The sequence below is a fragment of the Oncorhynchus mykiss genome, chromosome 9, assembly GCF_013265735.2.
Source record: "Oncorhynchus mykiss isolate Arlee chromosome 9, USDA_OmykA_1.1, whole genome shotgun sequence".
In the NCBI taxonomy this organism is placed as follows: domain Eukaryota; kingdom Metazoa; phylum Chordata; class Actinopteri; order Salmoniformes; family Salmonidae; genus Oncorhynchus; species Oncorhynchus mykiss.
In genome coordinates, this window is record NC_048573.1 from 46,025,025 (window position 1) to 46,041,877 (window position 16,853).

Below are 16,853 nucleotides of genomic sequence, written 5' to 3' on the forward strand. Positions count from 1 at the left end.
TTGAAAAACGAGTTTTAATGACTCCAACCTAAGTGTATGTAAACCTCCGACTTCAACTGTAGATCAATATTTTATTTTATATAGTCATTATTAATCATCTTTATCAACGGTGTGAATAATTACAACCCCAGTATACTTCATAATAAACTGGACGAATGTGGGAAAAACACACTGGCTTCATTCTTAGCTCATGTTCATTTGGCACCAAACTGATAAAAAAACTAAAAAACTTGGAGACTACCTGTAATTGTCTAATAAAATATGCAAATGTTAGTTTTCTGTTGCAAACACTTTCTGTTGTGTGCCCCTAATGAACATTACCCAGGAAATGTTGCAATGTGACTATAGTGGAAAAAAGCAGGGGCACTGCTGACTCTTACCGCACAACATTGCATTGCTTCTCATGTAATTCTAACCAATGACAGTGCAGGACTAGTGACCTGTCCAGGGTGTGTACATCAAGCTGCCTCACGCAACAGAAACAGAAGACATGCTCCTGCCCCATGGGCCATTATAGCTCAGACAAGGTTTACTTATTGTGCAAGGACAATACATTTTTTACAAATCCCATAGGAAATCCCATACATGCATACAGTGACATTAAAGTCATCAAAATTGCTCACTAAACACACACACACACACACACACACACACACACACACACACACACTGATGCCCTCTAGACTGTACAGCTCACACTAGCAAATGTCCTGTTCCACCCAGAGACCTCAGTGAGCAGAAGGACATAGACAGAAATCACATCCGTTAAGCAACTGCCCCAGAAATGAGAATGGAACAGAGGAAAATGCCATTTCATCATCGGCCCGCTGCCACAGGAGATCTTCTCCCTGCACCTCATCTTGAATAATTGCTGTGGTGACAATATCCCCAGCCCTGCAGCAGACACACACACCATCAGCTCACATCATTCCCAAAACACTGGGGGGTTGGCTGCCACATGCTTCTCTATATCTCCCATCTCAGCCCATTATTTCAGTAATACCCATTCTCTTGGCTATGAGTGGCTTCTTTAGGAGAGTCTTATGGTGCAGAAGCAATAGCATTCAATTGGTGCTGTCCTGATATAGCCCTAAATAACATCCTGTCCTCTTTCCTTGTCCCCTTTCCTTGTCTCTTAAAGCTGTTTCAAGCCCTTTTAGATTGGTGATCATGAAGTTAGTAAAGACTAGGAGGGTAATTGAAGATTTTTGGCTAGGCCATTAGCAAACATCTTTAAATGGAGGCTATCTAAGAATTAATGTAGAAGCTTATTGTTTTAATCAGAGCAATTCTTCACAATGAATTAATCCTTTCATCAAATGAATGAGGGTTTTAATGATTTGTTGCCAGTCGTTTAGCCGATGATACAGTTGGGAAAAACATGGTCCGTTGAGTGATAGCATAGCCTAACAGTGCCATCCTCCTTCAAGCTACTTTCTCCAGGAAATAAAGGGACTTTTCACTTAGTGAGGGAATTTGCGCCCCCCCCCCCCCCCCCCCCCCCCCGCCGCTAGGCAGTTGCAGTTAATGGCAGCGGAATATGTGCAACAACATCACTGATTACCAAGCACAGGCGGACTGCGCAAAGGCCATCTGTCCCGGACTAGGAGAAAGCCATCAGTGATCAGCTGTTACATCCGACAGCTGAAGGACAGAGGGCCAATCGACACACTGGAGACCTCTGGGCCTCATTAACGTAAATAATATGTTAATATAACCAACTCAAAACATCTGAGACCTGGAGGACCTTTACTCACTGAGCCCCTCAAATACCGTCTCTGAATACACTGTAACAAACCCACAACACATGTCAGAGAAGGGTGGGCAGATGTGTGTGTGTGTGTGTGTGTGTGTGTGTGTGTGTGTGTGTGTGTGTGTGTGTGTGTGTGTGTGTGTGTGTGTGTGTGTGTGTATATGTGTGTGTTGCCCACATGCGTGTGTGTGTGATCGCCCCGCTGTGATTAGTTGTCTAATGAACCCACTGCAGGTGTGCCATGGCCTTCTGGTGATTGGGCACTTTCTCCAGTCCTACTCAATAATCCATGGATTGGGGATGCGGAGAATTACTGGATGTGTCACTCAGAGAAATGTACACACTCAATAACCAAGCATATGCTTCACATACACACATACACAAGCTTACCTTAAAATGTAAATGAAGATTCTCATGCAAGTAATAAGAAAAACATAATCAACATATATTTTCTAATGCTTTTAATCCTACCATTTTGGACTGTTCCATTGAAACACAATTTCCGATAGGTAATCATTTCCTCTTTAGGTTCATTATGTAATGTATGTTAATACAGTCAACATCAGGAGAGTTATAATGCGGTCAGCATCAGGAGAGTTATAATGCAGTCAGCATCAGGAGAGTTATAATGCAGTCAGCATCAGGAGAGTTATAATGCAGTCAGCATCAGGAGAGTTATAATGCAGTCAACATCAGGAGAGTTATAATGCAGTCAGCATCAGGAGAGTTATAACGCAGTCAACATCAGGAGAGTTATAATTCAGTCAACATCAGGAGAGTTATAATTCAGTCAACATCAGGAGAGTTATAACGCAGTCAACATCAGGAGAGTTATAATTCAGTCAGCATCAGGAGAGTTATAATGCAGTCAGCATCAGGAGAGTTATAATTCAGTCAACATCAGGAGAGTTATAATTCAGTCAACATCAGGAGAGTTATAATTCAGTCAGCATCAGGAGAGTTATAACGCAGTCAGCATCAGGAGAGTTATAATTCAGTCAGTATCAGGAGAGTTATAATGCAATCAGCATCAGGAGAGTTATAACGCAGTCAACATCAGGAGAGTTATAATGCAGTCAGCATCAGGAGAGTTATAACGCAGTCAACATCAGGAGAGTTATAATTCAGTCAACATCAGGAGAGTTATAATTCAGTCAACATCAGGAGAGTTAGAATTCAGTCAACATCAGGAGAGTTATAATGCAGTCAGCATCAGGAGAGTTATAACGCAGTCAGCATCAGGAGAGTTATAATGCAGTCAACATCAGGAGAGTTATAATTAAGTCAACATCAGGAGAGTTATAATTCAGTCAGCATCAGGAGAGTTATAATGCAGTCAGCATCAGGAGAGTTATAATTCAGTCAGCATCAGGAGAGTTATAATTCAGTCAACATCAGGAGAGTTATAATGCAGTCAACATCAGGAGAGATATAATGCAGTCAGCATCAGGAGAGTTATAATTCAGTCAGCATCAGCAGAGTTATAACACAGTCAGCATCAGGAGAGTTATAACGCAGTCAGCATCAGGAGAGTTATAATGCAGTCAACATCAGGAGAGTTATAACGCAGTCAACATCAGGAGAGTTATAATGCAGTCAGCATCAGGAGAGTTATAATGCAGTCAGCATCAGGAGAGTTATAATGCAGTCAACATCAGGAGAGTTATAATTCAGTCAGCATCAGGAGAGTTATAATGCAGTCAGCATCAGGAGAGTTATAATGCAGTCAGCATCAGGAGAGTTATAATGCGGTCAGCATCAGGACAGTTATAATGCAGTCAACATCAGGAGAGTTATAATTCAGTCAACATCAGGAGAGTTATAACGCAGTAGCTATCAGACATTTACAGTTCTTGCATTTTCAATAGAGCTGTTGAGGGCTATTTTTTGTGAGCCTCCATCTGGTTTATAACAGTTTAAAGTAAATGGCTATAAAACGCACCATAAAATGTTGAAACCTAAAGAGGACAATATAAATGTCCTGTGCAAGTCACAAGTCACAGTCATTAAATTCATCAGCAACTATTTAGCCAAAAACATCCAAACTTCATCAATACCGGAACTAATTTGAGTCTGTGCTTTTTGAACAGAAGGAGCTTCTTCAATATACAGTAGGTAGTACAATAAAATATACAAATGCCAGCTACATCATTGCTTTCATGCAGCGCCGGAAACGTTGGAGCCAATCAAGCACAAAGATTGCCAGCAGACAAAAGCTCCCATAGAGTAGTGGAATTGAACATCCTCTTACATATTGACAGTGCTGGACTATTAACAATACATAATCAAATATATATAGTGCTTTATCATACTCTCAAAGTTTAGATGGGCTTCATGGCCAAACCTGTGCCTGGAATCAACTGTCGCATTCTGCACCTAACTCTGATAAGACTGTGATAAAGCCATGCTCGTTCCAAAGGCCATAGGGAAGTTGAGTTAAACGCCAGATAGGCGGGCCAAATTTTAGTCCAGTGGGCCGGTCTAAATTGGGTTTTTTTCAAGAAAGTATTATTATTTGGCTAATAATGGTGGCCTCTAGAAAAAAAAATGGGCCAGTGTTGGGGCCTCTAGAAAAAGAAATGGGCCAGTGTTGGGGCCTCAAGGGAAGGAATGGGCCAGTGTTGGGGCTCAAGGGAAGGAATGGGCCAGTGTTGGGGTCTCAAGGGAAGGAATGGGCCAGTGTTGGGGCCTCAAGGGAAGGAATGGGCCAGTGTTGGGATCTCAAGGGAAGGAATGGGCCAGGGTTGGGGCCTCAAGGGAAGGAATGGGCCAGTGTTGGGGCCTCAAGGGAAGGAATGGGCCAGTCTTGGGGCCTCAAGGGAAGGAATGGGCCAGTGTTGGGGCCTCAAGGGAAGAAATGGGCCAGTGATGGGGTCTCAAGGGAAGGAATGGGCCAGTGTTGAGGCCTCAAGGGAAGGAATGGGCCAGTCTTGGGGCCTCAAGGGAAGGAATGGGCCAGTGTTGGGGCCTTAAGGAAAGGAATGGGCCTGTGTTGGGGTCTCAAGGGAAGGAATGGGCCAGTGTTGGGGCCTCAAGGGAAGGAATGGGCCAGTGTTGGGGTCTCAAGGGAAGGAATGGGCCAGTGTTGGGGTCTCAAGGGAAGGAATGGGCCAGTGTTGGGGCCTCTAGAAAAAAAAATGGGCCAGTGTTGGGGCCTCAAGGGAAGGAATGGGCCAGTGTTGGGGCCTCAAAGGAAGGAATGGGCCAGTGTTGGGGTCTCAAGGGAAGGAATGGGCCAGTGTTGGGGCCTCAAGGGAAGGAATGGGCCAGTGTTGGGATCTCAAGGGAAGGAATGGGCCAGGGTTGGGACCTCAAGGGAAGGAATGGGCCAGTCTTGGGGCCTCAAGGGAAGGAATGGGCCAGTGTTGGGGTCTCAAGGGAAGGACTGGGCCAGTGTTGGGGCCTCAAGGGAAGGAATGTGCCAGTGTTGGGGTCTCAAAGGAAGGAACGGGCCAGTGTTGGGGTCTCAAGGGAAGGAATGGGCCAGTGTTGGGGCCTCAAGGGAAGGAATGGGCCAGTGTTGGGGCCTCAAGGGAAGGAATGGGCCAGTGTTGGGGTCTCTAGAAAAAAATATTTATTATTATTATTATTTGGCTAATAATGGTGGCCTCTAGAAAAAAAAATGGGCCAGTGTTGGGGCCTCTAGAAAAAGAAATGGGCCAGTGTTGGGGCCTCAAGGGAAGGAATGGGCCAGTGTTGGGGCTCAAGGGAAGGAATGGGCCAGTGTTGGGGTCTCAAGGGAAGGAATGGGCCAGTGTTGGGGCCTCAAGGGAAGGAATGGGCCAGTGTTGGGATCTCAAGGGAAGGAATGGGCCAGGGTTGGGGCCTCAAGGGAAGGAATGGGCCAGTCTTGGGGCCTCAAGGGAAGGAATGGGCCCCACATTCTGCACCTAACTCTGTCGCATTCTGCACCTAACTCTGATAAGACTGTGATAAAGCCATGCTCGTTCCAAAGGCCATAGGGAAGTTGAGTTAAACGCCAGATAGGCGGACCAAATTTTAGTCCAGTGGGCCGGTCTAAATTGGGTTTTTTTCAAGAAAGTATTATTATTTGGCTAATAATGGTGGCCTCTAGAAAAAAAATGGGCCAGTGTTGGGGCCTCTAGAAAAAAAATGGGCCAGTGTTGGGGCCTCAAGGGAAGGAATGGGCCAGTGTTGGGGTCTCAAGGGAAGGAATGGGCCAGGGTTGGGGATTCAAGGGAAGGAATGGGCCAGTGTTGGGGTCTCAAGGGAAGGAATGGGCCAGTGTTGGGGCCTCAAGGGAAGGAATGGGCCAGTGTTGGGGTCTCAAGGGAAGGAATGGGCCAGTGTTGGGGTCTCAAGGGAAGGAATGGGCCAGTGTTGGGGCCTCTAAAAAAATGGGCCAGTGTTGGGGCCTCAAGGGAAGGAATGGGCCAGTGTTGGGGCCTCAAGGGAAGGAATGGGCCAGTGTTGGGGTCTCAAGGGAAGGAATGGGCCAGTGTTGGGGCCTCAAGGGAAGGAATTTGCCAGGGTTCGGGTTTCAAGGGAAGGAATGGGCCAGTGTTGGGGTCTCAAGGGAAGGAATGGGCCAGTTGTGGGGCCTCAAGGGAAGGAATGGGCCAGTGTTGGGGTCTCAAGGGAAGGACTGGGCCAGTGTTGGGGCCTCAAGGGAAGGAATGGGCCAGTGTTGGGGACTCAAGGGAAGGAACGGGCCAGTGTTGGGGCCTCAAGGGAAGGAATGGGCCAGTCTTGGGGCCTCAAGGGAAGGAATGTGCCAGTGTTGGGGTCTCAAGGGAAGGAATGGGCCAGTTTTGGGGCCTCAAGGGAAAGAATGGGCCAGTGTTGGGGCCTCAAGGGAAGGAATGGGCCAGTGATGGGGTTTCAAGGGAAGGAATGGGCCAGTCTTGGGGCCTCAAGGGAAGGTATGGGCCAGTGTTGGGGCCTCAAGGGAAGGAATGGGCCTGTGTTGGGTTCTCAAGGGAAGGAATGGGCCAGTGTTGGGGCCTCTAAAAAAATGGGCCAGTGTTGGGGCCTCAAGGGAAGGAATGGGCCAGTGTTGGGGCCTCAAGGGAAGGAATGGGCCAGTGTTGGGGTCTCAAGGGAAGGACTGGGCCAGTGTTGGGGCCTCAAGGGAAGGAATGGGCCAGTGTTGGGGACTCAAGGGAAGGAACGGGCCAGTGTTGGGGCCTCAAGGGAAGGAATGGGCCAGTCTTGGGGCCTCAAGGGAAGGAATGTGCCAGTGTTGGGGTCTCAAGGGAAGGAATGGGCCAGTTTTGGGGCCTCAAGGGAAAGAATGGGCCAGTGTTGGGGCCTCAAGGGAAGGAATGGGCCAGTCTTGGGGCCTCAAGGGAAGGTATGGGCCAGTGTTGGGGCCTCAAGGGAAGGAATGGGCCTGTGTTGGGGTCTCAAGGGAAGGAATGGGCCAGTGTTGGGGCCTCTAGAAAAAAATGGGCCAGTGTTGGGGCCTCAAGGGAAGGAATGGGCCAGTGTTGGGGTCTCAAGGGAAGGAATGGGCCAGTGTTGTGGCCTCAAGGGAAGGAATGGGCCAGTGTTGGGGTCTCAAGGGAAGGAATGGGCCAGTGTTGGGGCCTCTAGAAAAAAAAATGGGCCAGTATTGGGGCCTCAAGGAAAGGAATGGGCCAGTGTTGGGGCCTCAAGGGAAGGAATGGGCCAGTGTTGGGATCTCAAGGAAAGGAATGGGCCAGTGTTGGGGTCTCAAGGGAAGGAACGGGCCAGTGTTGGGGTCTCAAGGGAAGGAATGGGCCAGTGTTGGGGTCTCAAGGGAAGGAATGGGCCAGTGTTGGGGCCTCTAGAAAAAAAATGGGCCAGTGTTGGGGCCTCAAGGGAAGGAACGGGCCAGTGTTGGGGCTCAAGGGAAGGAACGGGCCAGTGTTGGGGCCTCAAAGGAAGGAATGGGCCAGTGTTGGGGCCTCAAGGGAAGGAATGGACCTGTGTTGGGGTCTCAAGGGAAGGAATGGGCCAGTGTTGGGGCCTCAAGGGAAGGAATGGGCCAGTGTTGGGGTCTCAAGGGATGGAATGGGCCAGTGTTGGGGCCTCAAGGGAAGGAATGGGCCAGTCTTGGGGCCTCAAGGGAAGGAATGGGCCAGTGTTGGGGTCTCAAGGGAAGGACTGGGCCAGTGTTGGGGCCTCAAGGGAAGGAATGGGCCAGTGTTGGGGTCTCAAGGGAAGAAATGGGCCAGTGTTGGGGCCTCAAGGGAAGGAATGGGCCAGTGTTGGGGCCTCTAGAAAAAAATGGGCCAGTGTTTTGGCCTCAAGGGAAGGAATTGGCCAGTGTTGGGGTCTCAAGGGAAGGAATGGGCCAGTGTTGTGGCCTCAAGGGAAGGAATGGGCCAGTGTTGGGGTCTCAAGGGAAGGAATGGGCCAGTGTTGGGGCCTCTAGAAAAAAAATGGGCCAGTATTGGGGTCTCAAGGGAAGAAATGGGCCAGTGTTGGGGCCTCAAGGGAAGGAATGGGCCAGTGTTGGGGTCTCAAGGGAAGGAATGGGCCAGTGTTGGGGCCTCAAGGGAAGGAATGGGCCAGTGTTGGGGTCTCAAGGGAAGAAATGGGCCAGTGTTCAGGTCTCAAGGGAAGGAATGGGCCAGTGTTGGGGCCTCAAGGGAAGGAATGGGCCAGTGTTGGGGCCTCAAGGGAAGGAATGGGCCAGTGTTGGGGTCTCAAGGGAAGGACTGGGCCAGTGTTGGGGCCTCAAGGGAAGGAATGGGCCAGTGTTGGGGTCTCAAGGGAAGGAATGGGCCAGTCTTGGGGTCTCAAGGGAAGGAATGGGCCAGTGTTGGGTTCTCAAGGGAAGGAGTGGGCCAGTCTTGGGGCCTCAAGGGAAGGAATGGGCCAGTGTTGGGGCCTCAAGGGAAGGAATGGGCCAGTGATGGGGTCTCAAGGGAAGGAATGGGCCAGTCTTGGGGCCTCAATGGAAGGTATGGGCTAGTGTTGGGGCCTCAAGGGAAGGAATGGGCCTGTGTTGGGGTCTCAAGGGAAGGAATGGGCCAGTGTTGGGGCCTCTAGAAAAAAAATGGGCCAGTCTTGGGGTCTCAAGGGAAGGAATGGGCCAGTGTTGGGGCTCAAGGGAAGGAACGGGCCAGTGTTGGGGCCTCAAGGGAAGGAATGGGCCAGTGTTGGGGCCTCAAGGGAAGGAATGGGCCAGTGTTGGGGCCTCAAGGGAAGGAATGGGCCAGTGTTGGGGTCTCAAGGGAAGGACTGGGCCAGTGTTGGGGCCTCAAGGGAAGGAATGGGCCAGTGTTGGGGTCTCAAGGGAAGGAATGGGCCAGTCTTGGGGTCTCAAGGGAAGGAATAGGCCAGTGTTGGGTTCTCAAGGGAAGGAGTGGGCCAGTCTTGGGGCCTCAAGGGAAGGAATGGGCCAGTGTTGGGGCCTCAAGGGAAGGAATGGGCCAGTGATGGGGTCTCAAGGGAAGGAATGGGCCAGTCTTGGGGCCTCAAGGGAAGGTATGGGCTAGTGTTGGGGCCTCAAGGGAAGGAATGGGCCTGTGTTGGGGTCTCAAGGGAAGGAATGGGCCAGTGTTGGGGCCTCTAGAAAAAAAATGGGCCAGTCTTGGGGTCTCAAGGGAAGGAATGGGCCAGTGTTGGGGCTCAAGGGAAGGAACGGGCCAGTATTGGGGCCTCAAGGGAAGGAATGGGCCAGTGTTGGGGCCTCAAGGGAAGGAATGGGCCAGTGTTGGGGTCTCAAGGGATGGAATGGGCCAGTGTTGGGGCCTCAAGGGAAGGAATGGGCCAGTCTTGGGGCCTCTAGGGAAGGAATGGGCCAGTGTTGGGGTCTCAAGGGAAGGACTGGGCCAGTGTTGGGGCCTCAAGGGAAGGATTGGGCCAGTGTTGGGGTCTCAAGGGAAGAAATGGGCCATTGTTGGGGCCTCAAGGGAAGGAATGGGCCAGTGTTGGGGTCTCAAGGGAAGGAATGGGCCAGTGTTGGGGCCTCAAGGGAAGGAATGGGCCAGTGTTGGGGTCTCAAGGGAAGAAATGGGCCAGTGTTGGGGCCTCAAGGGAAGAAATGGGCCAGTGTTGGGGCCTCAAGGGAAGGAATGGGCCAGTGTTCAGGTCTCAAGGGAAGGAATGGGCCAGTGTTGGGGCCTCAAGGGAAGGAATGGGCCAGTGTTGGGGCCTCAAGGGAAGGAATGGGCCACTGTTGGGGTCTCAAGGGAAGGACTGGGCCAGTGTTGGGGCCTCAAGGGAAGGAATGGGCCAGTGTTGGGGTCTCAAGGGAAGGAATGGGCCAGTCTTGGGGCCTCAAGGGAAGGAATGGGCCAGTGTTTGGTTCTCAAGGGAAGGAATGGGCCAGTCTTGGGGCCTCAAGGGAAGGAATGGGCCAGTGTTGGGGCCTCAAGGGAAGGAACGGGCCAGTGTTGGGTTCTCAAGGGAAGGAACGGGCCAGTGTTGGGGTCTCAAGGGAAGGAACGGGCCAGTGTTGGGGTCTCAAGGGAAAGAACGGGCCAGTGTTGGGTTCTCAAGGGAAGGAATGGGCCAGTGTTGGGGTCTCAAAAGGGAAGGAACGGGCCAGTTTTGGGGTCTCAAGGGAAGGAATGGGCCAGTGTGTTCGAAATGCATTGGCCGATTCCTGGTCCCAGTTCATCCCGTGCTCATTCTCTCTGCTGCAGTCAATACCTATTTGGAAAATGCTGTGCGTACTACAGTGCTGAACTGACGAGCACCTGTTTTCACAGCGCCAGTTGAACATTAAAGGTCAACTAATGATGAGGTCCTAAAAATGTGTAAAAATTACATGTTTCCTGATTTTAAATACATGTCTATAATTTACCAGTGTAAAAGACATGGATACGGATTTGAACTTCACAGTTACAAAACCGTAGCATATTATGTAACTGTATTAAGTACTGAATGAGTAAAATCATTAAACACCATTTAAAGTACATTAGAGAATCTGAGTTTACGGTTGTAATAATGTTTTAAAAATACTTTCCAGACATCACTGTTGCCAGTTAATGTGTGTCTCTTACTCATTTGATGCAAACACAGTCCCCTCAATAGGAAATACTGCTGACATTTAAAACAGCCGTGACAAAAGACATTTCAAAAATTGCATTTGCAATTGAAGAGGATTCCAGAGCGGTGGAGAAAAACTATCTGACGTTTTGAAAGAGGCAGGATTTAAAAGCCTCATTTCAAATGACTTTTTCGATGGGGATGCATCCTTGTCTGGAATGTGTTAAAATATATTTCAAGATAACGAGCGCCAGCGTATATGTACTTACTATGTATTCCATTGAGTATATACAGTTTATTATAAACCGGGTAGTTCAAGCCCTGAATACTGATTGGCTGAAAGCCATGGTATATCAGACCGTATACTGTACCATGAGTAAATGTATTTTTACTGTTTTAATTATAACCAGTTTATAATAGCAATAAAGGCTCCTCTGGGGTTTGTGGTATATGGCCAGCTAACGTTGCATCGTCCTATAAACAGCTCTTAGCCGTAGTATATTGGCCATATACCACACCCCCTCGTGTCTTGCTTAATTATACACCTATAGAGGGATGGCAGATGCTATTACTTATAAATGTGTACACAGGTGCACAAAAGAACAAAATAGACATCTCCACTCTTCTCCTCAATGTTTATGCTGTGGACTCTCTCCAGGATGTGTTGCTTTTCACAGAATGAAGCCCTGCTGTGAATAGCGGTGCTCTGTACTCGCATAGAAATCACACTTACTCAGAGAGCAACACAATCTCAGTGAAACAGCATGCTAGCCAACGCTACTGGACACCAATATTGGTGTGTGCGTGTGTGTACATGTGTGCGTGTGTGTGTAAATGCGTATGTGTGCGTGTGTGCATGCGTATGTGTGCTTTAGAGTATGAAAGGTAAGAAGACGTCAAACACGCTGCACAGTCAGTCAAGCAACAACCAATTAAAACCTCTTTCAACCAATCACCCTTCTCTCTCTGATGTATCTGTCAGGTTAATTACAGTATAGCAGCTAATGCTAACACCGTTAGCAATTACAATAACTTTTTTCACTAAATTTCCTATAGCCTGTTGCTGCCTACGCTTCATGTTTCACTAAGCACAGCGGGGCCAGCTATCATTAGAATCATGTTAAATAACCAATGAACAATGAAAAGAAAGCCTTTTCGTGAGCAGAATAGCAGCTCTATAGTATTAGCATTAGCATCCACCATTGATCCTCTACAGAGACACCCACTCCTCTACACTAAATGATTTAATACGCCTTATTCTGCTTTGATCACCTTCTAGGAAGATGAAAATGTCTTTGCACTGTTTCTTTATTTATCTTCAAGATATGCTCTACTCCGTTCCTCAAGATGACTAATTGCCGTGGCAACATGTACAAGTATTTAATGAGTTTCCGATTCACATTAAGAAATAGTTGGCAAGATATTTTTTCAAAGCAGGCTGGCTATGAATCACAAGGAAGTCCATCGTCACAGCCTATCAGAGCAAAGGCTTGAACAACACTGAGATGGTGTCATACGGTCGAGTGAATATTTATTCAGTCCGCATTTATTCGGGGGGGTTTAGTCAAAAATGCCATGCTTGAAAACGCTTGAAAAGCTACAATCAAGGCAGACATACACCGAAGTTCTGAGAAACGTTTCTGAAAGAAACTTTGACAAGAAGTTTAGGTACAATCATGTGTGCGGGAGTTCTATATATTTTTGTTTTATTGTACCCCAGAGAACCTCCAGCAGGTTATTCAGAGAGCAGGCGAGGCAGAGTATAGTGAACCAGGGCAAGGTGCCCGTGAATGCTCTTCCAGCTACTAAGCAGCCAGGCAGCCGACCCAAATTAGTCCAATGACGTCTTGAGGGAGGCAACCCCCCCCCCCCAGGTGTGTGAGTGAGTGAGTGAGTGAGTGAGTGTGTGTGTGTGTGTGTGTGTGTGTGTGTGTGCGTGCATGTGCATGTGTCTGCGTCCGTGCACATGTTTGTGCATATATACATACAGATCTTAACACATATTAGGTTGGGTTGGCGCTCCCCCTTGGGTTGTGCCGTGGCGGAGAACTTTGTGGGCTATACTCGGCCTTGTCTCAGGATGGTAAGTTGGTGGTTGAAGTTATCCCTCTAGTGGTGTGGGGGCTGTGCTCTGGCAAAGTGGGTGGGGTTATATCCTGCCCGTTTGGCCCTGTCCGGGGCTATCATCGGATGAGGCCACAATGTCTCCTGACCCCTCCTGTCTCAGCCTCCAGTATTTATGCTGCAGCAGTTTATGTGTCGGGGGGCTAGGGTCAGTCTTTTATATCTGGAGTATTTCTCCTGTCTTATCCGGTGTCCTGTGTGAAATTAAGTATGCTCTCTCTAATTCTCTCTTTCTCTCTTTCTTTCATTCTCTCTCTCAGTGGACCTGAGCCCTAGGACCATGCCTCAGGACTACCTGGCATGATGACTCCTTGCTGTCCCCGGTCCACCTGGCCGTGCTGCTGCTCCAGTTTCAACTGTTCTGCCTGCGGCTATGGAACCCTGACCTGTTCACCGGACGTGCTACCTGTCCCAGACCTGCTGTTTTCAACACTCTAGAAACAGCAGGAGCGGTAGAGATTCTCTCAATGATCGGCTATGAAAAGTCAACTGACATTTACTCCTGAGGTGCTGACTTGTTGCACCCTCGACAACTACTGTGATTATTATTATTTGACCATGCTGGTCATTTATGAACATTTGAACATCTTGGCCATGTTCTGTAATAATCCCCACCCGGCACAGCCAGAAGAGGACTGGTCACCCCTCATAGCCTGGTTTTGGCCTTTCTAGGGAGTTTTTCAGAGCAACCATGCTTCTACACCTGCATTGCTTGCTGTTTGGGTTTTTAGGCTGGGTTTCTGTACAGCACTTTGATATATCAGCTGATGTAAGAAGGGCTATATAAATACATTTGATTTGATTAAGTCCTTATGATTCCAGGTTCATTATATGTATCACTACACTCACCGTTGTTCGGCATAGAATATCCACATTTGTATGATACTGTATGTGTATGGAATTGGAGGACCCATGCAAAGGTGGCAGTGTGCAGTAGTGAATCCCCAGGCGCTAGCTGGCTAGCAGGGTTGTCACAGTGAACAAACAGTCTCCCCGACACACTTCCTTCCCCACTGCGATAACTAGTGATGAATTAAACCCCCTGGCATTGTTCTTTTTACACAACTCACCAACCAATGTTCATAACTCAGGCTGGGAAGAGAGGATTATAGGAAGATTGGAGGAGAACAAGAGAGGGCAAGGGAAGAGTTAAGACACAGAGACACCAGTCCATGTACACAATATTATCGCCCCCTTCAACAGTAATACTCAATCAAATTAACTAAAACCATTTAATTGTCCCGCACATGGAGACGTTTTTAACTGCTATACAAGATTTTAACAGGAATTCCGAAAGGTATTGTTTAATTGTGAGTAAAATCCCCAGTAATCATATTTCTGTTTAATAAATGAGCATGCTTGTGGTCTCTCAGCTGAGCAGTGAAGAGACATTCCCATTCAAGTCAATTGGAGTCCATTTCTATGGTGAGGCCTCTATGAGGGAGGGTGACATCACCATTTAAACTCGCCCGGCGGAATGCTTGTTGTCACTTTCAGAGGCACCTTTCTCCCACTCACACACACACACACACACACACACACACACACACACACACACACACGCATGTATTCCTCTCCCTCCCACACACACAGATCCACCTCACACACACACACACACGAGCTGGCAGAAATAACTGAATAACAAAGTGACAGCAGAGTCCATTCAAAACAATGCTGACACACGACCAAAGCATTCCAGGCTGGCGCAGAGGAGTCTGTGTCAACGGGTGTGTGCCTCGCCACTGCCAGAGTGTACACACACACACACGCACACGCACACGCACACACACACACACACACACACACACACACACACACACACACACACACACACACACACACACACACACACACACACACACACACACCACCCACACACGGTGAGTAAACTTTGATCAAAACTTCAGGCAATGAAAAATAAAGACTTGTTCCATTGAATAGCCAAAATATTAATGCAGGACAATGAAGACACATTTTTCACCATGTAACAGACTTTGTCTTTCAGTTCACTAAGATTTTGGGAACTGGCTGTGACTGCGAGTGGAAAGTCTGACCTACAGAACACTGCCAAAAGCATGATGGAACATATTCCTTCAGGGAGAGTTCATTGCTACTGTAGCTTCCAGGCAAGGAAACAGCAGGAGCGTGTGTGTTCGAGGGGTGGATGGGACATAGCAACGCACCCACATGCTCTCAACACAGCCACACCGTAAACAAAGCCAAGATAGGGCAAACACACACACATTCTGCAGCATGGGCAGCCATTCAAACAGTACTTGGAAACAATAACCCTCAGCAACCCTCACAACCCCCCCCCCCCCCCCCCCCCCCCCCCCCCCCCCCTTGCACCAGAGTGAGAGATCCATTGCCAAGCTTGGGGAATGTATTGAACCAGCTAGAGTGCCACCACTACCCCTCCAAAGTGCACCACTCCTGCTCTCCAGGGTTCAAATGGAGGGGTTAATTATTTAACACTGAGGGGACCTACTGAAGCACAGGGGGAGATGTGAGTGGACATCAAACAGTGGAAGGACCCCCACTCCTCTCTCTGGTCCATCCCATTTGTAGCCAACTGTCACTCCTTCCTTCTCCCCCTCAAACACCAACATTACACACACATACTATAAATCCTCAAAGGCACAGACACTCTCTCTTAAACTGCGAGTCAAGGCTTTTTCACCCATATAAGCACACACACACACACAAACACACACACGTGAAGCAGCATACAGATGAGACAATTACACACACACTCATTCTCTTCCTTCTCTCACACACTCTCTCTCGGTCCGTCTCTGTTACCATGGTGGTGGTGGTGGTGGTGGCGGATGTGTTGTTGTTGGTGGTTCTCTATTGGGGGGTCACGCTCCCGGTCTGCGGCCCCCAGCTCGGCCAGCCTGCGGCTGGTGGCCGTCAGCTCAGAGCGCAGGTTGGTCACCTCCTGGCTGGCCGACTGGACTGCTCCTTCGATCCTCTGGGCCAGCTGCTTGTCGTCATCCATCATTTTCAGGATTTTGGCCTGAGGAGGGAATCCAAACAGGAGGGTGTCATGCTGTTGTCAAGTTGACCATGTCCAGGAACAAAATGAAACTGTATCGTGTTTTCGGTTGTATTCCTCCGCACTGCTTTACTAGACTATTTTCTTAAGAAAAAACAGCGAGTAAAATCCTTCAGAAGCAGTGTGTCCTTTTCCTCAAATTAGCTAAGGGGAAATGTTCTGTGTAACTGTTATCCTCTGTGGTGCATGTGCGAGTGTGACTGTGTGTGTGTGTGTGTGTGTGAGAGAGAGAGAGAGAGAGAGAGTTCTTTAACAGAATGAGATAGAGAGTGTGTGTGTGAGAGAGAGAGAGGAACAGAGAGAGGAAGAGAAAGAGTGTGTCTGTGAGAGAGAGAGAGCAGGCACTCCCTCTGTGAAATGTGCTCCCTGCAGCTGACTGCTGAAAGGACACAGAGCACTGGGAGATGACAAGTACCTTTTTAAATGGACTGTACCAAGTCCAGGGAAACCATGGGGGGGGGGGGGGGGGGGGTAGTGCTGCTGCATGGACTTTTGGTGTCAGCCGCATGGACTTTTCCCTTACGAGGTTTTAGCTCGTTGTCTCTGACAGTATAGAAAAGCAGAATTCACATCTGCTACGGCCTAAATCCTTGTGAGTGAATCTGGTGAGAGAATAATTTCTTGAAGAAGGAAAAATAAATATAGGGTGGACAACAAAGAGCATTGCATAGTCACCACTTCCCAAACGAATTCTCCTTACTCAGGCTGAGGCTTTGTCTGGTGTAGCTTGCAGCTGGCTTTTGTCCTGCAGTGTTAATGTGTCAGTGTCACAGTCCTCTGGATCTCATGTGTTAGTGGCTGAGTGAGCATGACTAGAAGCGTATTAATTGGGGCAAAATATAGAATGTGTTCGATAGAAATGTACTGTGTAAATCTGACATGATTATTTTCTAATAAATAATAACTTTAAAAAAAAAATGTACATGAAATATTGATCTCTAAAGGACAGAGAAACATGTACTGTATGTTACGATACATTTCTATAAGAAA

General features: G+C 48.5%; 1 protein-coding gene across 3 annotated transcripts in view; it reads right to left on the reverse strand.

The window, feature by feature from the left end:
* LOC110532208 (kazrin) overlaps window positions 1-16,241 on the reverse strand; it is a 224,992-nt gene extending 208,751 nt beyond the window's left edge. For all 3 annotated transcript variants that reach the window (XM_036988141.1, XM_036988140.1, XM_036988144.1), the window contains exon 1: window positions 15,608-16,241. In XM_036988141.1, coding sequence (XP_036844036.1) covers window positions 15,608-15,809 — 202 coding nt within the window. In that variant the 5' untranslated portion in view covers window positions 15,810-16,241. The remainder of the gene's footprint in view (window positions 1-15,607) is intronic.
* Window positions 16,242-16,853: the final 612 nt, after the last annotated feature.